Source organism: Eurosta solidaginis, chromosome 5 (assembly GCF_040869045.1).
Source record: "Eurosta solidaginis isolate ZX-2024a chromosome 5, ASM4086904v1, whole genome shotgun sequence".
Taxonomy (NCBI): domain Eukaryota; kingdom Metazoa; phylum Arthropoda; class Insecta; order Diptera; family Tephritidae; genus Eurosta; species Eurosta solidaginis.
This window is the reverse complement of record NC_090323.1, coordinates 19,371,401-19,399,241: the sequence shown is the minus strand read 5'-3', so window position 1 is coordinate 19,399,241 and position 27,841 is coordinate 19,371,401. Positions and strand designations below refer to the sequence as shown.

Here is a 27,841-nt window from a genome sequence, read left to right as displayed (position 1 = left end):
GAATATAACGGGATAGTGAAAAAATGTGGCGACAAGCTCCATATTGATACAACATATAATTAAATTAAAGAAAATTCTCGAAATAAGATTTAAAAACTGGCGTCGTGGCAATTAATAACCAATATCATTTCATATACATTTTGATCTGGCATTATCGGTTTAGTCGAAGGCAATCACCCTCAACCTATGTTGAGTAAATCCCAAAAAAAAAACAAAAAAACAAAATTTGTTTCATGTCAGATGGCGCCTGTGTCGCTCAATCTACCGTTCTCCATAAAAAGACGTGCAATCTACTCATATTGCATAAGATTGAGTTAAACGCATCTATATGAAAAAACTGCTTATGTGACGGGGCTTTTAAATAGAAAAGCAGCAGTGTTATCTTTAAAGCTAAGGACGCACTGAGCTGCACTACACTACGCGTCAAAATATTATTTGCATGTATTCTTGTGGAGCAGTTCACACTTAGCGATAGCAGCACTGTGATCATCAATGCGTTATACCGCGCCGCTAAGTGTGCACGCACTTTAGCTTTGAAGATAATCGAAATAAAATGAACGCGCAGTTATTCACAGTTGTTGAACTTAACGAAATACGTGCATATTTTTCAAGGCTCCATACTATCTTTTATTATCTATTATTGATTGTCATTTGTTAAGTTGACAATAAAATCCCAAACAAAGCAAAGTTGTTTACTCCAGTAGGCATTCAATAAAGAAATAATTAAGAACGTGCCGGATCCGTGCGCATCTTGCGCAACCAATATAAAAGTCTTTTATCGATCTGGCGTATGGAAGCAACTGCCGGTAATGCAGTTTATAGATTTGGTTCCAAATAAGAGCGTACATAAAAACAGCAATTAGAAATAATATATATGATTTGTTATTTATATGGAATATTGGGTGCAATAAGGGCTTAATTTTGGTTTTAAGTATTTCGACGTCGTACTCTTTTAAATTCACCTTTTACCTGGAAATTTTTGTCAAACGGAAATTTCTGGACACCCTATGCGATACTCAGCAGTGTTCAGATTACAAGAAAATATTCAAGAAATTTTATTATTTTCCTCTTGTAAGCCAAATTGGTAAATTTTCTTTTTAAAATAGGTATTTTCCGTATTTATTATTCATTTTCTTTCATCAGCCAGTGATCGATTTTTTGTTGATAATTCGTTCGGTGCTTCATCGTACTGGATCATGGTTCAATTATATGGTTGGCTCATCTCATCAGCTGGTTTTATCTTTTTCAGTTCACTGGCATAGGGATTGTCAAAAAGAGATGGCAAACGCAAAATGTAACCAACACATTGACAATTATTTTCTGCCGTGGTGGTAAATTTTTGATAAAAAAATAGTTTCACATCACTTTAAGCTATTTTTTAAGTAAACGTATCTAATTTAGTGCATTATTTTCCCACAACACACAGGAGTTGCAAATTTTTATGTGTTCTCTCCATTCCATTCGCCTAACGCCAACTCGCAGATTTTGACAATCTGAACAAAGGTATCCCACTCAGCATTTAGGTGATTATATTTTGAATTTCCCTACATATCAATACAATTTGATTACTCTTTCTGACTAAATAATGAGTTATCATACAATTGAACAAATGAAATAATGAAATATAAATACTTTTGATGATCAAAAACTGGAAATCATTTTTCGATCACTTTTTGGAATCATTTTTGAAGTCCTCTGATGATTAAATTTTAATATTTCATAAATATCAACAAAAAGAATAATCAAATTTGCTTACATTTGATGATAAAAAACTGAATATAGTTTTTCAATCACATTTTGGAATCATATTTGAATTAAATGTTTTTACTTTAGGTGATCAAAAATTTCTAATAATTTTTAATTCAGCTTTCTGAATCTTTTATGAATATATTTGTTGACTGAATAATGAATTTTATGCTTGTTAAAATTTTACTTTTCATTAAAAATCTTATTTTTTTCACATACACATATTTTTTCAATCATGAAGCTAAGAAAAAATATATAAAAATTTTTATTATTTATACAAAAAATAATGTAATGCTGCTCGTGACCGAAGAGTTCCCCAACTATTTTTCCACCTTCGGCTTCCCGGAAAATACATAATGATTGGACAATACAAAGGTGTTGAAAGTTATTTGAGCCCCAGGTAAATGAAACTATCTTGACATATGTACCTGGATACGGCTTCAACATCCCGTATCGGATCCGTATTTTAAGATATAGACGATAATAACTGATGTTGCATGTTGTAGTCGCAGATGTAGGTAGGTATATCGGTCAAGTTGCTTTGCGAGTTACCTGTGGTTCGAATAGCTCACTTCCGCATTCTTTCTTCCCCTCATGAAATAAGATTATTATGTAGTATCTTATTTTGAATAAGATATCAAGAATAAATGCATGATAATCGCATTCAAAAATGATTCAAAAATCTCAACCAAAACGATTGAAATATGTTCACGAATATGATCAGAAAATGACTGTGAAAAGCAGTCAAACACTACTTTAAAACTATTAAAGCTCAATTTTACAATGATATGAAATATGAATAAAAAGCGTTTCGAAATAGGAATCATAAATGATTATTCAAGAATAATCACATTTATGGTACATTTTTCTCCCGACGATACATTAATTTTCGAGCAGAAAATGCTTTTAAATTTGAACGTTTTTAATCATCTTGGGGTATGATATTTAAATATTTTCTGTTCAAAATTTTCAAAAAATGTTGGCTGGGGCTGTTGCTGTAGAGATGAGCCAATTATATAGTTGAACCCTGGTTCAGATTACAAGAAAACATTCAAGAAATTGTATTATTTTTCTCTTGTAAGCCAAATTCGTAAATTTTCTGTTTGAAAATAGGTATTTTCCGCATTTATTATTGTAACGAATTTAGTGAAACTCCGCTTATTTTACACCTTCTGCAAACGTTCGAATCGCTAAATTGTCGAATAAATAACTCCAATATTCAGTAATGCAAAATGGTTTTGTTAGATTACTTTGGGAATAGTACAATTATACTTCACTACGCAACTGATATCGTGTTTAAATCAAACTGCTTAGTCATGCCTCAGTTTGCGTTGCTTTTATACTCTCGGTTTCCTCGTTCACCTATTTCTCCTAAAGTCTAGTAGTTTCGTGAACTTCATACTTGGTTACCAGCCATCTACATGTATATTTGTAGTTTGTAGCCATATGCCTCTGTATATGTGAGTACTACTTCGGCTGATGGTGAGTATATATCTATTGCCTTGTATGTACATGTGTAAATGATGATTGATTTGTTAACGTACATACGAGTGGCTGCTTAGTATCGGATTAGGGATGCTAGTATCACTTAGTGATGTGAATATTCGTCACATTATTAATTTTCTTTTATCAGCCAGTGACCGATTTTTTGTTGACAATTCGTTCGGTGATTCATCTTGCTGTATAACCCCATATGCTGCTTGATTTTATGCCAGAGCGCTGTATTTGCGGGGAAGATGATAGAGTTCACACTTAGTTGTCTGCCTTTTGTTGGGACGAGGCACAAGTAGCTCAGTCTTGGTTTAGGGTAAGTGCATGCTGCAGCCTTGGTAATGTAGTTTAAAAAATTCTAAAGGGAAACCTATAATGTTCATAATGAAGCAGTCGTAGCAGGACATCTATCAGCTCTACTGAACATCTAAGTATGCCAGCATCAAGGCTATAACGTGAACGGCTCCTTATTCGGTGACTTTATTCTCTTTAAGGAGACGTTTTGTCAACTATGCTGATCAACACGACAAATATTGCATAACAAGTTAAGCAGGTCTGTTTACAGTGGCAGAAGCTAATGATACAGCGATTCAAATCTTAATTAAGTTTTAATCACAAAAAATTCGGAATTACCGGCTATCTCTTTAAGAAACCAAGTAAATCTCATTAAAGTGGTCTTTTGGAATAAAGCAAACTTAAGACCACAGAGTACAGCAATAACCTCGCTTTTAGGAATAAATAATCTTGTTTAACTTACCATTACATCGAACCGGAAATATTTTTTTTTCTCATAGTCCACCTGTTTTAAGAGTTTGACAGCACCCGTTGAAGAATCAATTTCAAAGTATTCCTTGGCTTGATTGCTTAAAATAGTATATTCAACCATGCTGTTTAGACCTTCATCCAAATCGCTCACTGTCACAAGCAACGGTCTAAAAGATACAAAGATAAATTCACATAAATACCTAAATGTTTCATACAGCCGTATGTTTAGATTGGGCAGATCAGACCAATAGAATATAAAGTTAAAGTAAAAAAAAATCTTCAAGTTGTAAGATATAAAGTCGCGCTTTTACAAAAAAGTCACTTTGTTAGAACCGACATTGATCCAGACACGATTTTCGAGATCTTCTGACATTTATCCTTCATATATACGTTTTTTATATTAATTATTGCCATAGACGGACGGCATGCCTCCAGTATTTTAGATGTGCGCACGATCCGAGGACCATCGACCCGGACCATTATCTCGTCGCAGCCGAAAGACGCGCCCGCCTCTGCGCGTCTAAAACCAAGGAACAAAAAACACACACAAGGAGTGCTAGACGTCGAAAGGCTGCAATCACAACAGACCGCCAATGATTGAGAGACCCGACTGTAACAACTGCTCTCTGAGATCACAAGTCAGCCCGACGGAATGCAGGAGCAGTGGGAGCATATCTCTAAAGCACTTCGTACCGTCTGGTTACCGGCGACCACGGAAGAACAACTGGTACGATGAACCGTTGCAACTGAAAAAAAAGACGTTGCTTACAGGGTTACGTTAAAAGCGAGAGCAATAAGACGAGTGTGTGAACGCTACCGCGAGCTGAAAATGGAAAAGAAAGAAGAAAAAAGCATAGACAGAAAGGCGTGAGTGTGAATAGCTTGAGCTGCTAGCCACCAGAAATAACGCCCGAAAATTGTGCCAAAAAATTCGGCAACAGACGGAATGTTTTAAAATTGAAGCAAACTCCTTTAAGAACAAAAACGGCGACCTAGTAACCGATACCCAGAGAGTACTTAGATTAGGGATGGAACACTTTTCTGCTCGCCTAAGCGGGGCAGCGATGAAGTTGGTAAGGCGGATGCCCGACGATTGCAATCTAATTCTTTGCCCAGTCCACAAGAAAGGTGATCCTTCAAACTACGTCAACTATCGTCAGCCTCCTCAATGTCGCATAAACGGTTCTATTAAGTGTATTGTGCGTAAGATTGAGGCCCACCGTAAATTGGTTGATTGTATCTTATCAGCGCGGCTTAAGGCCTGGCGAATCTACCATCGATCACATTTTGAAAATTAGCCAAATCTTGGAAAAACCGCCAAAAAGTAATTGACACACATCACCTCTTTGTCGATTTTAAAGCCGCCTTCGACAGCACGAAGCCTATATGCCGCTATATCTGAATTTGGTTTCCAAACTTATACGGCTTTGCAAAATGACGTTGGGCAAAATCATCAGCTCTCTCAGCATTGGAAAGGACCTCTACGAGCCGTTATAAACTAATCGAGGTTTCAGACAGACGACCCCCTATCGTAGGATTTCTTTAATTGGATGCTGCAGAAAATTATACTTAACCGCTCTGGAACAATATTCTATAAAAGCATGCAATTAATGGACAAAGATGCGGAAAAGATGGGTTTGATGGTGAATGGGGACGATATACCTGAGTCAGCGCATTTGCGCATTTGCACCTTGGAAACCACGCCACTGTTGGCAGCCGTAATTTCAAAATAGTAAAAGACTTCGCATTAACAAAACAACAACATAGGCCTGAAATCCAGCGAATAATCACTCTTGCCAATAAACGCGACTTCGGGATAGGTAGGCAATTGAAAAGTAAAGACTTCTCTCGGCAAACGAAAATCATGATCAACAAGTCAGTTATGGTACCCGCTGTTGTTGTAGCGATAAGGACACTCCTCAGAGGTTTTGGGGAGTGTTATCGATATTGATAGTCCTTTGCTGGATGCAAATCTGGTACGTTCCGGTAATAAGCACCATTTAGGTACTAGTCCGACCATTTCGGGAACGATTTAGTATGACCACATGAAACCTTCAATGCCATACCGCCCTCCCACCCCCTAGATGTATGAGGAAATTGGGGTCGCCAGAGCCTCGGCTGTTAAAGAAACAGTATTTGCCACGGGTATGTGAGGTTGACAATTGGGTTGCGCTACAAAACCACTTGAATCAATTTGGTATTTTAGTCGCCCCTTACGATAGGCATACCTGCCGCAGGTACATTCTAAGCTCCCTATTCCGCTGGGGGTTTTATCGTACCCGTCCTGCTATATGGTGTAGAAGAATGGACCAAGGCAACATCAGACGAAGCGCCTCTGGGAGTGTTCGAGAGAAAAATTCTTCGAAAAATTTACGGAACTCTACGCGTTGGCGACAGCGAGTACCAAAGAAGATTTAATGATGAGCTGTGCGAGTTTTACGCGGACAACGACATAGTTAAGCGAATTAAAACGCAACGGCTACGCTGGCTAGGTCATGTTATGCGAATGAAAGATCGCGCTACGACTAAGAAAGTATTTTTATCGGAACCCGCCTATGGAAGCAGAGAAAGAGGACGACCCCGACTCCACTGGAAGGACCAGGTGGAATATGATTTATATTACCTTGGTGTGACCAATTGGCACCAGTTAACACAACAAAGAAGGGACTGGCGCGCTTTGTTGGACGGCCATAACGGTTAAGCGCCAATTAAGTAAGTTTATTTGTGGGGCACGTGGATGATGGAGCCGTAAAGGCTTCTGATCGCCGTTCACCAATGCCAATGAACATTCGTTTGATGATGAGCTAACGCGAGAACCTAGTCAGGCCACTTCGCCATAATACGTTTAAGGGCTAGCCGGGGTAATTTCTTCAGTAGCGTCTGATCACCATAAGGTGCGCCTCTGCGCGCGGCAGTCTGTCTTGGATGAAGCGACGCGCTATACAAAATTGTATTCTAATATCTTCTTCCCCACGGACTGGGTTGTGTTGGGCTTGAGACTCGTCATGTAAAATCAAATTCCAATGAAAATACCAATCAAGCCTCCGATAAAGAGAAGCCAGTTTTTTGATGACGACCTCTGCAAAGGTTTTAAAGCTTACAATTCAAGGGCATGCATATGGAATGTCCGTTCCTTTAATTGGATTGGTGTCGATGCCGGGCTGAAAGCTGACTTCACCGCCATCACAAAAATGCGATGGACGAAGCAAGGAAAAAGGACAATTTAAAATTGTGGCATTTACTGGAGGGCTTAAGTGCAGAATACATACATTTGTCAAATTAAAACAATTTATATGAGTATCGGTAGTGGTTTTTATGGTGAGTTCAACCGTATAATTTTTTTTTTGGTGCAAATAATAACTATAGGGGTAATTCCACGCCAAAACGTAAATTTTAGATTTGTTTAAAACAAAATCTTTGAAACCGTTGAGTCAATCTTGAAAATTGTAACGTCTTTAGATATGTAATAAACAAGGTTTTGTTTGATATAGAAAACATCTATATTTAGAAGAAACTAGCAGACCTGGCAGACGTTGTTCTGCCCTAAATTTGGCCTATCTGCATACATTTTAATAAGCTTTTTCCGCCTAACTCTGCCCTACCCCTCTACACTTTTTCCTAATCTTTTTATTCACTCCTCCCTCGGTCTTTTTTGCTTCATCTCCATCTTCGTTTCATTCTATCTCTTTCTCAGTCTCCTTCTCTCTTTTCTCTTCCCTCAAGTTTTTTTCCTTCTTCTTCATCTCTTATAGCCAGCCCCAGAGGGTGGTATGTATTTTGTTCCTGTCCCATTCCGAGTCTCAGTCCCAGTCCCACTCGGAGTCTCAGTCTCAGTCCCAGTCCTAGTCCTAATCCCAGTCCCAGTCCGTCTCTGGTATACTTCCCGGAAAAAAGCATCGTAAATACTAATATAGGCAAATTTATATACGAAATTTCAGGCAAATCGAATAGGACGTATGTAAATAAGTATGTGGGTATTATTAATTCTTGTCTTTATTTCCACCTCGCATGCATATTTATCAGTTTTGCCAGGTTGATGCGACTAAATCGAATATCACAATGAACTTTAGAGCTCTCAGCAAGAGCTTTCATTTGATATCCATAATACACACACATTCTAGGGGTATCCGGGTCCACGTTTTGGCCTATATCTCGAGACCCTAGTCACTCTGCGGTGTAAAACTTACTCTGTTTTATAGTACACATCAACAGCTTCAATTTGATACCCAAAATATAAAAACACATTCTAGGTGTATCCCGGGTCCACGCTTTGGGCTATATCTCGAGACCCTATCCTCCCAGTTGTATGAAAATTATCCTGTACTATAGCACTCATCAACAACTTTCATTTGATATCCATATTGTATATACACATTCTAGGGGTACCCGGGTCCAGGTTTTGGGCTATATCTCGAGACCCTAGCCTCCCAGTTGTTTGAAAATCATTCTGTGCTATAGCACTCATCAACAGTTTTCATTTTATATCCATATTGTATAAACACATTCTATGTGTACCGGGTCCACTTTTTTGGCTATATCTCGAAACCCTAGACTCCCAGTTATATGAAAATTATCCTGTACTATAGCACTCATCAACAGCTTTCATTTGATATCCATATTGCATAAACACATTCTAGGGGTACCCGGGTCCACGTTTTGGGCTATATCTCGAGACCCTAGCCTCCGAGTTGTATGAAAATTATCCTGTACTATAGCACTCATCAACAGCTTTCATTTGATATCCATATTGCATAAACACATTCTAGGGGTACCCGGATTCACGTTTTGGGTTATATCTCGAGACCCTAGCCTCCCAGTTGTATGAAAATTATCCTGTACTATAGCACTCATCAACAACTTTGATTTGATATCCATATTGTATAAACACATTCTAGGGGTACCCGGGTCCACTTTTTGGGCTATATCTCGAGACCCTAGCCTCCCAGTTGTATGAAAATCATCCTGTACTATAGCACTCATCAACAGCTTTCATTTGATATCCATATTGTATAAACACATTCTATGGGTACCGGGTCCACTTTTTTGGCTATATCCCGAAACCCTAGCCTCCCAGTTGTATGAAAATTATCCTGTACTATAGCACTCATCAACAGCTTTCATTTGATATCCATATTGTAAACACATTCTAGTGGTACCCGGGTCCACGTTTTGGGCTATATCTCGAGACCCTAGCCTCCCAATTGTATGAAAATTATCCCGTATTATAGCACTCATCAACAGCTTTCATTTGATGTCCATATTGTATAAACACATTCTAGGGGTGCCCGGGTCCACGTTTTGATCTCAAGACCCTAGGCACGTAGCGAAAACAAAGGTAGACGTTGGCCGATTCTCAATATGATCATAAAAATTCATGAGAATCGGTTCAGCCGTTTCGGAGGAGTTAAGCCTCTAACACCGTGACAGAAGAATTTTATATAGTAAATACAAAAAAAATTATAACCCAAGAATGGCTAAACCGATTTGGGATTTCAAAATCAACTAACCATCATCTCTCCTTCCTGTATCTTTCCTAAAAATTTCATGGCAATCTTTCTATCCGTTCTCGAGTTATGGAGTGACAATCAAAATGTACACTTCTTTTTATATATTTAGATTTCTATAATAAAATTATATTTTTATGGGAAAATGATTGCTAACTTATCATAAATCGATTAATAAGTCGAAAAAATGTGTTATTGACAAAATACTTTAATACTATCGTGTTGAAGATAATTTCATTACCTTTAATTTGGTATATACATCTTTATATTAGAAGGTATAACTTGATTATTTAGGGCCGAAAAACAAAGAAGGTGTTATATGAGTTCAATTATTTTTATCGATGTACATAGGTATATACATATATGATGTTATTTATGTATGTATGGGTTTATGCATTGTATATTAATTGCAAAAATACATAATGTATAACATTGCTATACATCAGATGAAAGGTATTTTTATAGTTATTTTTCGATTTTTTAATTTTTGAAATCCATCCACTAGTTTCGGAGATATTTTGATTTGAAAAATTTATAATTTCGCCTTTTGACATGGAATTACCCCCAAACCTCTCATTTGCACCAAAAAAGAAATATACCGTTGGAATCAGCATAAATATCTCTATAAAGTCCGATTTTTAATTTTTTTTTTTTGACAAATGTATGTATTCTGCACTTGTTCCTACTGGAGTGCAAATAAGCGCAATTTCGATGTTGGATCTGTGTTGAGAGAGAGACTTCGCCGCCAGGTATTATCGTCCACGCATTTGGACGAACGTCACTCCGCTATACGCCTAAAATCAAAATGTTTTAGATGTACAGACTATTCGAGGACCCAACATTGACCCCGTATTACTATCTCGTCTCAGCCTTAATACGCGCCCGCCTCTGCGAGGCTAAAAGCAAGGAACAAAAAGCACAAGTAAAGTTAGACGTCGAAAAGCTGCAACCGCAACAGAGTGCCAATGATTCCCTAACTCAGCTCAAGAAAAATACGGTGTTATAATCTATTCTATATTTATATATAGACCATTTGTCTTTTTTTTACCATACAAAACGCAACACTTGCACAAATTTACTTAAAATTTTTCAAATCTAAAAATAACGACAATTTTTATGTATGGTCTCTGGTCCAAAATGATACGAAATTGGTTTGCACAGCGTAGTGCCAGACGTTTTCGGCACTTGCCCAGATATAAACAAATTTTGATATTTTTGCTTTTTGCGCATAAGCGCATTTTTATTGTGGGTATCAAAACTCGTATCGGGATTCTCACACATGCGCTCGAAGTTCATGTCAATATCACGTTCATTCACTTGAGTTGCAATTGTACGTATCACTTTACGTGTACGGAATATACGACGCGGGCGACGCAATTTTCTGCTTGGAATAGGATCCATGTTTTGGTTTTCTGTGTTTTCGGATTCCATATTTTTCTTTTATTTATTTTTTTTAATACAAATTTGTTATCAGTGATGAAGTATTTTCAAATTATTTTGATGGAAAAGGGATGACAGTTTGATCCTAATATTTCAATCATGATTTCAATGTGGTTGAGAGAATATGGATCTTCCGAGGATAGTGAATACACTATAAGAAAACGTGGCGGAGGCAGAGCCAAGTATTTTTTACACTGAAGGTTCTACGACAAAAAAAGAATGTCAATTTAGCTTACTTTGGGAACAGTAAGGTCGAGTTAAGTTATCGCGTAGGTGCCCATAGTGTTACCACAAGTTTGTTCGACAATCATACCGGAAAACCCTGTAAAGAACCTGGATTTATGTATGTTTGGCATCTGCAAAAACGTCTATGAAAATTGATCAGGAATGTACGTTTGAAATAGACCTGTCTGGAACTTAGCGGTGTACAGGCAACGAACTGACTAATGCACTTGCAAACTGCAGACTGTTATAGGACCATGTATTGCAAGGAAAGAATGTATATCACTGAGCCCTACATTTCATTTATTTCTGAAGTCTAATTAAAATCAGCAGAATTCTCTTAAGGGTTCTTTAAAAAATAGCGTGAAGCGAGAACTTTGCAGGTTATTTGCCTTTGACGCTGGCGGCCACCGTGGTGTGGTGGTAGCGTGCTCCGCCTACCACACTGAAGGTCGTGGGTTTAAGTAACACGCAAAGTCACATCAAAAATTTAGAGAAGCTTTTTTAATTAAAATACTTTTTTTAGCGGGGTCGCCTCTTGACAGTGGTTTGGCAAACACTCCGAGTGTAATTCTGCGATGAAAAAGCTTCTCAGTGAAAATTCATCTGCTTTGTAGCTGCCGTTCAAAGTCGGAATAAAACATGTAGGTACCGTCCTGTCAATTCGTAGGAAGAAAGTGTTCGATGCAAATTAGAAGAGAAGGGTCGATCTAAATCTCCTCAGAGGTAAATCTCGCTAATTATTTTTTATACTCAACTGAGCAGAGCTCACAGAGTATATTAATTTTGTTCGCATAACGGTACCCCGTAATTGCATAAACTAATCGAGATAGATATAGACTTCTATATATCAAAATGATCTGGGCGAAAAAAGAAATTAATTTAGCCTCGTCCGTCCGTAGTTATGATAACTTGAGTAATTTGAGGTATCTTGATGAAATTGGGTATGTAGGTTCCTGGGCACTCAGATCGCTATTTAAAATGAGCGATATCGGACTATAACCACGTCCACTTTTTCGATATCGAAAATTTCGAAAAACCGAAAAAGTGCGATAATTCATTACCAAAGACGGATACAGCGATGAAACTTGGTAGGTGGGTTGACCTTATGACGCAGAATGGAAAACTAGTAAAATTTTGGACAATGGGCGCGGCACCGCCCACTTTAAAAAAAAAGTAATTTAAAAGTTTTGCAAGCTGTAATTTGGCAGTCTTTGAAGATATCATGATGAAACTTGGCAGGAACGTTACAAAATCGGATGACTAACACGCCCACTTAAAAAAATTTTATCTTTACAGTATATAAGTAAATTATGTCAACATTCAACTCCAGTAATGATATGGTGCAACAAAATACAAAAATGAAAAGAAAATTTCAAAATAGGCGTGGCTCCGCCCTTTTTCATTTCATTTGTCTAGAATACTTTTAATGCCATAAGTCGAACAAAAATTTTCCAATCCTTGTGAAATTTGGGAAGGGTATCGCTTCTATGACGATATATCTTTTCTGTGAAAATGGGCGAAATCGGTTGAAGCCACGCCCAGTTTTTTTACACAGCCACGACCGTCTGGCCTTCCGCTCGGCCGTTAACACGATAACTTGAGCAAAAATCGATACATCTTTACTGAACTTAGTTCACGTACTTATCTGAACACGCTTTATTAATCTGACTATAACCACGCCCTCTTTTTCTATATCCAAAATTTCGAAAAATGAGAAAAATGCAATAATTCTTTACCAAACACGAAAAAAGGGATCAAACATGATGATTGGATTGGTTTTTTGGTGCAAAATATAACTTTTGGAAAAACTTTGTAAAATGGGTGTGACACCTACCATATTAAGTAGAAAAAAATGAAAAAGTTCTGCAGGGCGAAATCAAAAGCCCTTGGAATCATAGCGGGAATACTGTTCCGTGGTATTACATATATATATAAATTAGCGGTACCCGACAGATGATGTTCTGGGTCACCCTGGTCCACATTTTGGTCGATATCTCGAAAAAGCGTTCATCTATAGAACTAAGGCCCATTCCCTTTTGAAATACTCATTAACACCTTTCATTTGCTACTCATGTCATACAAACACATTCCAGAGTTATCCTAGGTTAATTTTCCTACATGGTTATTTTCCCTTATTTGAAAAAGGATGAAGGAAAATCGTTCCAAAAAACGTCATGGGTCGATATTTCCCAAACGTATATGATATGGAATTAAAAACCACTCATAAACCATCGACGAAACCCTACGAAACCAACGCAGCTAAGCTCTCAGCTGAGTATGTAATGTTCGGTTACACCGAAAGTTAGCCTTCCTTACTTGTTATTATTAGTATTAGTAGACAAATTTCCCGACATATAGCAAAATCGAACACTTCAACCATCGTAGGAGCGCGGGTTCAAATCCCACTCCCGGGAGAAAATTGAAATTATCATCCATACCATGCTCAGTTTGTTGTTGCATTTCTATAAAAATTTTTTTTCCAAGCGAGCAGAAAATATTTAGAAATGAATATGAGACTTTTGTGAACTGTCCAAGTAAAAGTAAGTAAATATAAATATTTAGTTTGAATTACCTTTTCTGTGGATCATTTTTTTGAAAAACGAACGAACCAATTTTTGCCATTTCCGAAATTGTACCGTTATATTCACGTTTTTGGAAGACGGGCTCGTTATCGTTAATATCCAAAATGTGTATAATTATATTGTGTTTGGAAGTTGCCGATGCCATGTTTGTGGCGATAGTGGTAAGATTGAAGGATCTGCAAAGAGCAAAAATAAATTACATTACCGCGTACACTAGTTTATTAATTGAAGGAGTTGTTAAAAGTTTAGTAAGAAGATATTTTCGAGCCGCCAAATAATAACAGAAGGCTGCAGACCTACCAGAACTGCTACGGGATTTCTTCTTATTACCCATGTACATCTTCATGAAAGACCTCAAGGGACACCCTAACGTGCAACTGTTTCAACTAGTCCCGCATCTATGAGGAATAAGTAACCATCTTCTTAAGCACTGTGATGAGATCCGGCACCTGCCAACGCAGCCGTTTGATCTAGATAAGCACGAGGAGGCCCTATTCAACCCTTTTCCAAGAAGAAAGCAGGCAACCAAGGGAGACCCGAGTCACCCTGCCCCAAATTCTTTGTGGACATTGTAACATGTTGAACTCTTACTTGTCCTGAATCAACGCCGACATTCGTAATGTATATACTGCATGAGACTAGACCCCACATGACAGCAACCATCTTTTCAAATGTAACATGAAACCTACGCCTCTAATAGTACTGCTAGTTTCCTTGGACTACCGTTAAAGGACTTTGATGTCAAATCCTTAGAGCAGTTTCTTTATCGCTACAACAATCCTCAACACTACTAAAATAGGGTTCAAGCCTGGAAAAGCCCGTTTCGTAAAACCATTATTTGCATGTGATATTTCCTTTGCGCGATGTGAGTTTCGATACCATCTCTTCACAAGAGAGTAATAAATAACAGTATAGATAAATTCAGCTGCTCTGGGGATGACAACTTCAAAGTTGAGCGTTGAAACGGCTATCGTAGGGGCGGCATATCTGGACGCGCCGTATTAATTTCACCTCCCGTAGTTTGGGAATTTCTAAAACACTCCCGTTAAATCTAAAACTTTTCAAAGCTTAAAAAACTTTCTTTAAATAATAACAAACAAAAAATCGTACTGCGAAGGTTGATCATCTAAAGCCTGTCTGGGCGCTTTCGGTACCTAAAAGTCGAATGAGAACGTTTACTTACTTATTATTTTCATAGTCAATGATATCATTCGCCGTTATTACACCAGTCGATGGATTAATACGGAAAAATTCATCTTTATCACCATCCAATATCTCAAAGAATATAGACGACGATGAACGCGCCTCCACTTGACAGACAAATGTACCAACGGGTATAGATTCATAAATTTCAATTACATTCAATGGTGCCATAAAAATGGGTGGATCATTTTCGGACATTGTTACGATGATGTGCAAAGGTATTTGTGAGGAGAGTGGTGGTTCACCGAGATCTGTAGCCTTGATTTGTAGCATATACTCTTGCATTTTGTTAATATTTAAATGCTTGGAGAGCGTAACAATACCCATTGTTGGTTCAATTTCGAATGTATTGCCAATATTTCCCGTTATAATCGAATATTTCACTTCAGCATTTTTACCGCTATCCAAATCTAAAGCAGTCAATTCGGCTACTTTCGAACCAATTGTTGCCGTCTCTGGCACTTTACTTTGTACGATTTTACTCATAAATTCTGGATGATGATCATTATGATCATGTACCGTTATAAAAATTTTTGCATAATTTCGTTTAGCCGGTGTACCTTGATCCTTAGCAATTACTATTAGTGTATGATGTCGACTTTTTTCGTAATCCAAACGTTGTGTGACCAGCACATTACCACTTATTGAATCTACACGAAATAATGATAGAGATGTTGGATCTTCAGCGGCATGTAAGGTGTAGAAAATTTTATTATCTTCATCTTCATCGGTGGCATGCAATTGCATAATGATTGCCTCCTCCTCGATATTTTCCGATATATTCACATAGTAGATATCTTGTGTGAATTGCGGACGATTGTCGTTAATGTCTACGACACGTATGTGTAGTTCAGTGTTGACGATATGTGTGCCATCTGTAATGCTAACGGTCAAATTGTAGGATGCTTGAGTTTCACGATCCAAACTTTTTGATAGTAAAATATGACCATTGTCCTTGCCAATGTAGAATTCATTGCTTTCGTTGCCGCCTAAAATGGAGAAAAACGGCTTAAGTACATATCCAAATTTTCTTTATTGGCTTGCAACCTAATTTAGGCTTGCAATGACTGCCAATGGCTCTTTTAATATCATCGCCGATCGAATTCGGTTGTTTCCAGGCTCAGCGAAGAGTCTCGCGGATTATTCCTAGCCAATCCACTGATGTGCGAATCTTCGAGAGAAAATTCTCTCTTTAGTAAGAGAAGATAGGTAGATAGCCCTAAAGCACCACCAGGGTCGGCTCTGCGCTACTCCGCGGGATGGCCTAGAAGGTTAAATGTGGTCATATTGTGACGAATATTAGTATCACTAAGTATACTCACTTCACTAAGCGGTTATTAAATAAAGGCACAACAACAATAAAGCAAGCTGTCACTCTTGGTACGTAAACAAATCAACCATCATTTACACACATATGTACATACAAGGCACCCCTTCAATGTTGGTTGCCTTGTCGTGGAGAAGGGGCTTAAGTATCATGTTGGAGTCTCCTCTGCGGATGGCGTGTTCAGAAGAACGCATCACTTGTCGCTGCAGGAGATGTGAGGATTGCCGCACCAACAACACCCAAGCCAAGGTGTTGAGGTACCCGTGCCGATGGCTGTGTGGTCAGCGGTTGTATACTGAAAGGCTGATCGCGAACGGTCCCCTCCGATGCCCGGGCAAGGTCGGTTGTATAAGTGCCTTACCCCCGGTATGCTGGCTCTGCCGGGGGCTGACTAACCATTCCATGCAAACTCGTGAGAACTGTATGCCCACAGAAAATAAAAATAATAAGAAGGAGAAGGATCATGGTGGCTCAAACTAACCTGCAGCACTCAAAAGTTGCCTCGGACAACCTGCTGGTCCTCCTCTGGGAGGAGGACATTGATGTCCGCCTAGTGCAGGAACCATATGTCTTGCGGTCACAGGTGATGGGCCTAAAGACCCGAAATTATAGCCTTTTTTACACACATAGAGAAGGTAAACCGAAGGCCTGTATCCTCGTTAGGAATACTATTAATGCTTTCTTTTTACCTAATAGTTACGACGTTGCTGTGGTCAAGGTCGAGTCAAGAAGCGACCGAAGCATGACGATCGCCTCGGCTTATATGGCTCACGATCGGCCCGCTCCTCCAGAGGAGGTAGCGCAAATGGTAGCAAAAACAGCCAAGAAGGAGACGGTCGTGATGGGTTGCGACGTCAACGCAAGGCACGCGGTTTGGGGGAGCAGCGAGATAAATGAACGGGGTGAGTCTCTGTTTGAATTTATATTAGCTAACAACCTTTACGTATGTAACAAGGGCAGCTCTCCCACCTTTAGTTTTCCGAGTACGGCTAACTAGCCGGGGTGGGAGGAAGTCCTTGATATAACACTAACGTCTGACTCCCGGGAGCTTACGGTTAGAAACTGGGAGGTGTCGAAAAAACTTTCCCTGTCGGATCACCGGTTGATCCTTTTCAACATAGACTGGGAAAAAGAAATGAGTCAGCCGCACAGAAACCCTAAACGGATGTCCTGGAGCTTATTTGACAAGATAGTCAGTGATAGGCTCCATAGAAGTAGGACGCGTATTCAATCTACAGACAGCCTTGACGACCGAGTCCGGTCTCTGGGGAAAAGTTGTCAGGTGGCCTTTAAAGTCGCCTGTCCGATTTCGAGGAGCAAAAAGACCTTCCCACCGTGGTGGGACAAAAATCTCAGCGACCTGAGGTCAAAGCTGAGGAGGGTCTTCAACGACTGTCACTTCAGGAACGATTTCCAGGAGTACAGGACGGCTCTGAGGGAGTATAAGAAAGCCATATGGACAGCAAAATCAAGCTCCTGGCGAGAACACTGCGAGTCGATTGAGTCCACGAAGGACTCAGCCAGGCTGGGAAAGATTCTTGCCATTCAAACAAGACATTTGTCAAGCGCGCCGATGGAACATGGACAGGATCTAAACATCCTTGTAGATGCTCACTTCCCGGATGGATCGAGGGAGGGAGTACGCGATACAGAGACGGCACATCAGGAAGTACCTGTTGGCTCATAGACAACCTTTTAGCGGAGAAGAAAATTGCATGGGCAATAGATAGATTCTGTCCATATAAATCACCGGGCGTGGATGGTATTCTACCTATTATGCTGCAGAAGACTCAGAAATCTTTGGTTAAGGAACTAAAGGAGATCTTCGAGGCATGCATTCGTCTCAATCACATTCCGGTCTCGTGGACGAAAACAAGGGTGGTTTTCATCCCTAAGGCCGGCAGAAGGGGGCATGAAGTAGCCAAAGACTTTCGGCCAATAAATCTCACGTCCTTTGTTCTGAAAACGTTCGAAAGATTACTAGATATACATATACGGGAGCTTCTAGGCGATGCTCCACTTTCCACGGCACAGCACGCGTACCTGAGAGGGAAATCCCACAGAAACCGCGCTACATGAGGTAGTTCGAACGGTGGAAAACTCCCTTCATCACAAGCAGTTCACTCTGGCTGCGTTTGTTGATGTGGAAGGCGCGTTTAACAATGTAATAGCCGAAGCGATTGAGGCTGCCCTCGGTAGGGCAGGGGTTGAAGACCCAATACGGCTTTGGATTTCAACCCTGCTTCGCAACCGCGAAATAACAGCAGAGCTAATCGGAGCTAGCGTTGGCAAGCAGGTATGCAGAGGCACACAACAGGGTGGGGTGCTTTCACCTCTGCTTTGGTTGATCACCATAAATGAAATCCTAGGAAAACTTAACGCATGGGGGGGGGGGGGGGGGGGGGGGGGGGGTGGGGTTAAGATCGTGGCGTATGCCGACGACGTGGCGATCTTGGTATATGGTAATGAGCGAAATCATGGAAAGGGCCTTGGCTAAACTCAGCAGGTGGGCACAGGGATGTGGCCTGAGGTTAAATCCCGACAAGACGGACCTGCTTCTCTTCAACGAGGAAGTACAAGCCACCTGCCTTCAGACTACCATTCTTAAACGGCCAGCAACTAACCCTGTCATCGAGTACCAAAGTAATCTGGGACTAACAACTGACAGCAAATTGAACTGGAAAGTATGCATCGAAGAGCGGGTACGGAAGGCCTGCATCGCCTTCTATGCCTGCAAATTAGTGTTTGGTAAGAAATGGGGGACTCAAGCCAAGCATGGTACTTTGGATGTACAAGGCGGTGGTGCGACCGGTACTTACCTATGGTTCCATAGTCTGGTGGGAAGCTCTAAGTAAGAACTACAATCTCACCAGCCTGCAAAAAGTCCAGAGCACTGCGTGCGTTGGTGCCATAGGGGCCGGACGCACTTGCCCCACGCTGCTTCCGATCGACTTGCATATACTTTGTACATCGTCACAAAAAGCACTGAGACTCAGAGAGTCTGGGTGTTGGAAGGATACTCAGCAAGGGCATAGTAGTATCCTAAAGAAACTTCCGGATGGTACATGTAGTACCGAGACAGATTACTACCCTCGCAAACTGAAGTTTGAGTACGGTTGTAATACCGCCATTCCAAGCAGGAACGAGTGGAAGGGAAACCCGGGCATACGGGTCGACGACATCTAAATCTACAATGACGGCTCCAATAATCGGGAGTGGGGGCCAGAGCCTTCTCTGAGTCCCTAGATTTGTCTGCATCATTTCAGACTGCCATCGCACTGCAGCGTGTTTCAAGGAGAAATCGCGATTTGGCAAGCCTGCAAATCACTGGAGGGCTTGAATGTAGCTGGTAAAGTTTGCATCCTGGCGGATAGCCAAGCAGCGATAAAAGCGCTTTCCTCGCCACACATTAACTCAAAATTAGTGTGGGCTAGTAAGGGACTCATATCCCAGTTATCCACCAATCTAGAACTACGCGTTATCTGGGTCCCGGGTCATAGGGCGATAGAGGGTAACGAGAAGGCTGACGAGCTAGCAAGTAGGGGCTCATCGGAGATGAACGAGGAAATAACCAGTGTCGAAGTAAGCATACCCTTAGCAGTAGCCAAGGGGAATATCCAAAGCTTCTACTTGAAGAAAGCACAAAGTGGAATAACATCACCACCTGTGCGATATCAAAATGCATTTGGCCAAACTATGATCGAAAGAGGACGAGAAGATCTTCTGAACAAATCCAGGGCTAACACACGCAAACTGATAGCAGTCTGCACCGGTCATTGGGCAGTAGGTACGCATGCGGAAAAGATGGGCATTCCGTATAACGAGTACTGCAGAAGCTGCAAAGATCCAAATGCCAGGGAGACAGTAGAACACTTTATGTGTAAATGCCCTGCTCTAGCTAGAACCCGGATAAGGTTCTTGGAACCCCGTTTCTAGAAGACCTCAGAGGATTGTCTGTAATAGCAATCCCGAATATTCTTAATTTTATCAACAACTCTGGCTGGTTGTAATACATTGACCGTAACATTCCGTAGGTTTTAAACGAGTTACATGGCATCAAGCTTTAAATAGCTACTTGGGCGACCAGGGTCGCAGCCATTTCACCTATTTACCTACCTACATACAAGGCAACGAAGAAATACTCGCAAACACATGTAATCATCTGCCGAAGCAGTACTCACATATACACGGGCATATGGCTATGCGAGAGCCTATAAACTACAAATACACATGCATATAGCTGGTAACCAGGTAGTAGATTCTAGAAGGAGACACGTCTAGACATTTGGAGAAATATGCGGACAAGCCAACAGAGAGTATAAAAGCAGCACAAGCTGAGTAGTCCGTATTCAGTTTTGATTTAAGCACGCGATTGGTTGTGAAGTATAAGTGTTATTGTGAAGTACTTTCAAGCTAGTCTAATAAAGACCATTTTGCATTATTGACTATTGGAGTTATTTATTCAACAGTTTAGCGAATCGAACGTTAGCAGAAGGTTTCCAAAAATTTCGGGGAGTGTCTTTATCGCTAATATAACATTAACATTAAGAGTCTCGCGGATTATTCCTAGCCAATCCACTGATGTGCGAATCTTCGAGAGAAAATTCTCTCTTTAGTAAGAGAAGATAGGTAGATAGCCCTAAAGCACCACCAGGGTCGGCTCTGCGCTACTCCGCGGGATGGCCTAGAAGGTTAAATGTGGTCATATTGTGACGAATATTAGTATCACTAAGTATACTCACTTCACTAAGCGGTTATTAAATAAAGGCACAACAACAATAAAGCAAGCTGTCACTCTTGGTACGTAAACAAATCAACCATCATTTACACACATATGTACATACAAGGCACCCCTTCAATGTTGGTTGCCTTGTCGTGGAGAAGGGGCTTAAGTATCATGTTGGAGTCTCCTCTGCGGATGGCGTGTTCAGAAGAACGCATCACTTGTCGCTGCAGGAGATGTGAGGATTGCCGCACCAACAACACCCAAGCCAAGGTGTTGAGGTACCCGTGCCGATGGCTGTGTGGTCAGCGGTTGTATACTGAAAGGCTGATCGCGAACGGTCCCCTCCGATGCCCGGGCAAGGTCGGTTGTATAAGTGCCTTACCCCCGGTATGCTGGCTCTGCCGGGGGCTGACTAACCATTCCATGCAAACTCGTGAGAACTGTATGCCCACAGAAAATAAAAATAATAAGAAGGAGAAGGATCATGGTGGCTCAAACTAACCTGCAGCACTCAAAAGTTGCCTCGGACAACCTGCTGGTTCTCCTCTGGGAGGAGGACATTGATGTCCGCCTAGTGCAGGAACCATATGTCTTGCGGTCACAGGTGATGGGCCTAAAGACCCGAAATTATAGCCTTTTTTACACACATAGAGAAGGTAAACCGAAGGCCTGTATCCTCGTTAGGAATACTATTAATGCTTTCTTTTTACCTAATAGTTACGACGTTGCTGTGGTCAAGGTCGAGTCAAGAAGCGACCGAAGCATGACGATCGCCTCGGCTTATATGGCTCACGATCGGCCCGCTCCTCCAGAGGAGGTAGCGCAAATGGTAGCAAAAACAGCCAAGAAGGAGACGGTCGTGATGGGTTGCGACGTCAACGCAAGGCACGCGGTTTGGGGGAGCAGCGAGATAAATGAACGGGGTGAGTCTCTGTTTGAATTTATATTAGCTAACAACCTTTACGTATGTAACAAGGGCAGCTCTCCCACCTTTAGTTTTCCGAGTACGGCTAACTAGCCGGGGTGGCAGGAAGTCCTTGATATAACACTAACGTCTGACTCCCGGGAGCTTACGGTTAGAAACTGGGAGGTGTCGAAAAAACTTTCCCTGTCGGATCACCGGTTGATCCTTTTCAACATAGACTGGGAAAAAGAAATGAGTCAGCCGCACAGAAACCCTAAACGGATGTCCTGGAGCTTATTTGACAAGATAGTCAGTGATAGGCTCCATAGAAGTAGGACGCGTATTCAATCTACAGACAGCCTTGACGACCGAGTCCGGTCTCTGGGGAAAAGTTGTCAGGTGGCCTTTAAAGTCGCCTGTCCGATTTCGAGGAGCAAAAAGACCTTCCCACCGTGGTGGGACAAAAATCTCAGCGACCTGAGGTCAAAGCTGAGGAGGGTCTTCAACGACTGTCACTTCAGGAACGATTTCCAGGAGTACAGGACGGCTCTGAGGGAGTATAAGAAAGCCATATGGACAGCAAAATCAAGCTCCTGGCGAGAACACTGCGAGTCGATTGAGTCCACGAAGGACTCAGCCAGGCTGGGAAAGATTCTTGCCATTCAAACAAGACATTTGTCAAGCGCGCCGATGGAACATGGACAGGATCTAAACATCCTTGTAGATGCTCACTTCCCGGATGGATCGAGGGAGGGAGTACGCGATACAGAGACGGCACATCAGGAAGTACCTGTTGGCTCATAGACAACCTTTTAGCGGAGAAGAAAATTGCATGGGCAATAGATAGATTCTGTCCATATAAATCACCGGGCGTGGATGGTATTCTACCTATTATGCTGCAGAAGACTCAGAAATCTTTGGTTAAGGAACTAAAGGAGATCTTCGAGGCATGCATTCGTCTCAATCACATTCCGGTCTCGTGGACGAAAACAAGGGTGGTTTTCATCCCTAAGGCCGGCAGAAGGGGGCATGAAGTAGCCAAAGACTTTCGGCCAATAAATCTCACGTCCTTTGTTCTGAAAACGTTCGAAAGATTACTAGATATACATATACGGGAGCTTCTAGGCGATGCTCCACTTTCCACGGCACAGCACGCGTACCTGAGAGGGAAATCCACAGAAACCGCGCTACATGAGGTAGTTCGAACGGTGGAAAACTCCCTTCATCACAAGCAGTTCACTCTGGCTGCGTTTGTTGATGTGGAAGGCGCGTTTAACAATGTAATAGCCGAAGCGATTGAGGCTGCCCTCGGTAGGGCAGGGGTTGAAGACCCAATACGGCTTTGGATTTCAACCCTGCTTCGCAACCGCGAAATAACAGCAGAGCTAATCGGAGCTAGCGTTGGCAAGCAGGTATGCAGAGGCACACAACAGGGTGGGGTGCTTTCACCTCTGCTTTGGTTGATCACCATAAATGAAATCCTAGGAAAACTTAACGCATGGGGGGGGGGGGGGGGGGGTTAAGATCGTGGCGTATGCCGACGACGTGGCGATCTTGGTATATGGTAATGAGCGAAATCATGGAAAGGGCCTTGGCTAAACTCAGCAGGTGGGCACAGGGATGTGGCCTGAGGTTAAATCCCGACAAGACGGACCTGCTTCTCTTCACGAGGAAGTACAAGCCACCTGCCTTCAGACTACCATTCTTAAACGGCCAGCAACTAACCCTGTCATCGAGTACCAAGTATCTGGGACTAACAACTGACAGCAAATTGAACTGGAAAGTATGCATCGAAGAGCGGGTACGGAAGGCCTGCATCGCCTTCTATGCCTGCAAATTAGTGTTTGGTAAGAAATGGGGACTCAAGCCAAGCATGGTACTTTGGATGTACAAGGCGGTGGTGCGACCGGTACTTACCTATGGTTCCATAGTCTGGTGGGAAGCTCTAAGTAAGAACTACAATCTCACCAGCCTGCAAAAAGTCCAGAGCACTGCGTGCGTTGGTGCCATAGGGGCCGGACGCACTTGCCCCACGCTGCTTCCGATCGACTTGCATATACTTTGTACATCGTCACAAAAAGCACTGAGACTCAGAGAGTCTGGGTGTTGGAAGGATACTCAGCAAGGGCATAGTAGTATCCTAAAGAAACTTCCGGATGGTACATGTAGTACCGAGACAGATTACTACCCTCGCAAACTGAAGTTTGAGTACGGTTGTAATACCGCCATTCCAAGCAGGAACGAGTGGAAGGGAAACCCGGGCATACGGGTCGACGACATCTAAATCTACAATGACGGCTCCAATAATCGGGAGTGGGGGCCAGAGCCTTCTCTGAGTCCCTAGATTTGTCTGCATCATTCAGACTGCCATCGCACTGCAGCGTGTTTCAAGGAGAAATCGCGATTTGGCAAGCCTGCAAATCACTGGAGGGCTTGAATGTAGCTGGTAAAGTTTGCATCCTGGCGGATAGCCAAGCAGCGATAAAAGCGCTTTCCTCGCCACACATTAACTCAAAATTAGTGTGGGCTAGTAAGGGACTCATATCCCAGTTATCCACCAATCTAGAACTACGCGTTATCTGGGTCCCGGGTCATAGGGCGATAGAGGGTAACGAGAAGGCTGACGAGCTAGCAAGTAGGGGCTCATCGGAGATGAACGAGGAAATAACCAGTGTCGAAGTAAGCATACCCTTAGCAGTAGCCAAGGGGAATATCCAAAGCTTCTACTTGAAGAAAGCACAAAGTGGAATAACATCACCACCTGTGCGATATCAAAATGCATTTGGCCAAACTATGATCGAAAGAGGACGAGAAGTCTTCTGAACAAATCCAGGGCTAACACACGCAAACTGATAGCAGTCTGCACCGGTCATTGGGCAGTAGGTACGCATGCGGAAAAGATGGGCATTCCGTATAACGAGTACTGCAGAAGCTGCAAAGATCCAAATGCCAGGGAGACAGTAGAACACTTTATGTGTAAATGCCCTGCTCTAGCTAGAACCCGGATAAGGTTCCTTGGAACCCCGTTTCTAGAAGACCTCAGAGGATTGTCTGTAATAGCAATCCCGAATATTCTTAATTTTATCAACAACTCTGGCTGGTTGTAATACATTGACCGTAACATTCCGTAGGTTTTAAACGAGTTACATGGCATCAAGCTTTAAATAGCTACTTGGGCGACCAGGGTCGCAGCCATTTCACCTACTTACCTACCTACATACAAGGCAACGAAGAAATACTCGCAAACACATGTAATCATCTGCCGAAGCAGTACTCACATATACACGGGCATATGGCTATGCGAGAGCCTATAAACTACAAATACACATGCATATAGCTGGTAACCAGGTAGTAGATTCTAGAAGGAGACACGTCTAGACATTTGGAGAAATATGCGGACAAGCCAACAGAGAGTATAAAAGCAGCACAAGCTGAGTAGTCCGTATTCAGTTTTGATTTAAGCACGCGATTGGTTGTGAAGTATAAGTGTTATTGTGAAGTACTTTCAAGCTAGTCTAATAAAGACCATTTTGCATTATTGACTATTGGAGTTATTTATTCAACAGTTTAGCGAATCGAACGTTAGCAGAAGGTTTCCAAAAATTTCGGGGAGTGTCTTTATCGCTAATATAACATTAACAACAACATAAATCCATGCCTTAATTGGTCGTTCTCCGAAAAGAGCATGATGATATGCTCAATGTTACCGATTATTAGGTTAGGTTAGTTTGTATTGGTCGGACCATGACACCATGTTGTTGTTGTAGCAGTGCTTCGCCCCATCCTATAGACATAGACTGAATGAGTCCGTAGTGTTACCAGAAGTTTGTTTAACGACCAAACTGAAACCCCCTATTAAAAACTAGGACGTATGTTATAAAATAACTCCGTCCTCTTGACAAATACTGGAAGCTTTCCATTATCATATCAACACAAAAATGAACTACGTCCGTCCTATGGCAGTCTGCCTCTCGGACTCAGCAAGCGTGTTTTAATCTGAGATCTTCGCAATGCAAAACTGATGCAATTCATTAGTGTGTACAGTTAGTACCGTTAAAAGTGTAGTAATCTATTCTAATAGCCCGACTAGGATTGCCTGGTGTGGGTAAGCTCTTGCTATCGATAAGCAAAGAAGGTCGTTTTACTACTGAAACTTGTCAAGTTACTTATCTCTCAGCACTGGCTTATTGTCAACGCTGAAATCGGTTTGTCTTCAACCAAATTTGACAAGGATTGACGGCCAATAGACATCAATTATTTACCCTGTCGGAAAATCAACAAAACAAAATGAATCAGCTGATAACGTTCTCAGACTCACAGGCTAAGATAATTGAATAATAATATGAAGATCAGTTGAGACTTATGCTGCGCTTATTGGCATTAGAACATAATACCCAAGCTACAAACTTTGGAAGGGCCGAGTATCTACTTTGCGATTGTCCAGCGCACTGTCGTATTAGAATGAAATTTCGTGGGAAACCTTTTTTTCGTACCACTCGAAACTAAGCGGACTAACCGTGGTAGCCTTTAAAATATTTAAAATAAACGGGGCTCTATATCCGTCCTCAGTCCTCACCAAAAACAAACAACTACTCACCTGTCAAATTATACCACAAATGATCGTTATCCTCATCAGTCGCTTGCACTAGCGCCACCAAAAATCCCGGTCTATCACTTTCTGTAACATCAATACAACTATCGTCCGCTTTTATTGTGGGTGCATGCGGCGAATTTGTGGATATTTGTATTACAACAATATTTAATTTAGCATTTTGGCTACGTTTAGGACTTCCATTATCTTCAGCGCGTATGTTTAAATCATATTCAGCATCATTTTCCAGTGGTTTCATCAAATAAATGAAACCAGCATCGGGATCCATGCGGAAACGGTTCTTTCCTTTACCAGATTTGATATAGTAAGTTATGCGTCCATTTTCTCCAATATCATTGTCTATGGCACGTGCCTAGGCGAAAATTTGTATCGATAAATTAATACATTGTTCGAGACTTGAATGGGAATAAATTTAGTATCTGAAATACCTGGAATATAGTATCGTTTATGTCCGCTGTAGATGGTACTTGAATTTTGTAAAAGCGCTGCTCGAACTCTGGACTATGATCGTTAATATCTTCAACTGTTACGACAACTCGCGTGGTTGAGGTTAGAGCTGGTGTGCCGTTATCAGAAATTGAAATCTAAAATAGATCAGATAGAAAGTTCTTGGTAGAAGCTGTAAACATGGGGAACCTAATAAGTTGTATGTGTTATACTGTGTTTCTTTCACAGTCCGGATTTTTTCTTATGCCTTCGGAAATGTACAATGCAATTTCGTGATGAAGAGGGACAATCTTATTCATTGTAATATATTATTTACTAAATTATAAGGTTTTTTGTGTTTTCCAAAATTGTATATATATAAAAAGTGGGCGTGGTTATCATCCGATTTCACTCATTTTCAATACCAATCTATTCTGGGTCCAGATAAGCTAGTGTAGGTGGAGATATATCAATATTTACTCAAGTTATCCATCTAGCGGATGGACAGACGGACGGACATGGCTCAACCAAATTTTTTTTCGATGCTGATGATTTTGATATATGGAAGTCTTATATCTATCTCAATTCCTTCATATCTGTACAACCAACCGTTATCCAATCAAAGTTAATATACTCTGTGTGCAAAGCACGCTGAGTATAAAAATACAGATTTTCTTTTATATGTGGACTTTTATGGAAAAAGTTCGAAAAATAAAAAGGATGCATGAATCGACATGATATTGCTATAGGGATACCTGAGAACTCAAACATTTTCACCTAGGGCAATTTTTTGACCCGGACTTTTTCGACTCCGAAAAAAGAATTATTATTTTCTGTCCCTGCTTCACACATATGATGAATTTCATATCAAAACCTATAAAAAAGGCACA

The 27,841-nt window shown here is 41.1% G+C and overlaps 2 protein-coding genes across 2 annotated transcripts in view; one reads left to right on the top strand and one right to left on the bottom strand.

Moving 5' to 3' along the window:
- kug (kugelei) overlaps positions 1-27,841 on the bottom strand; it is a 175,590-nt gene that overhangs the window by 65,595 nt on the left and 82,154 nt on the right. Inside the window, exons 8-12 of the mRNA XM_067792242.1 lie at positions 26,954-27,109; positions 26,511-26,877; positions 14,937-15,945; positions 13,744-13,929; positions 3,995-4,169 (exon numbers count right to left, since the gene is read on the bottom strand). Of these exons, the coding sequence (XP_067648343.1) occupies positions 3,995-4,169; positions 13,744-13,929; positions 14,937-15,945; positions 26,511-26,877; positions 26,954-27,109 (1,893 nt within the window). The remainder of the gene's footprint in view (positions 1-3,994; positions 4,170-13,743; positions 13,930-14,936; positions 15,946-26,510; positions 26,878-26,953; positions 27,110-27,841) is intronic.
- The window catches only part of Su(z)12 (Polycomb protein Su(z)12), a 237,556-nt gene that overhangs the window by 127,841 nt on the left and 81,874 nt on the right, over positions 1-27,841 (top strand). The gene's annotated exons all lie outside the window — the stretch shown is intronic.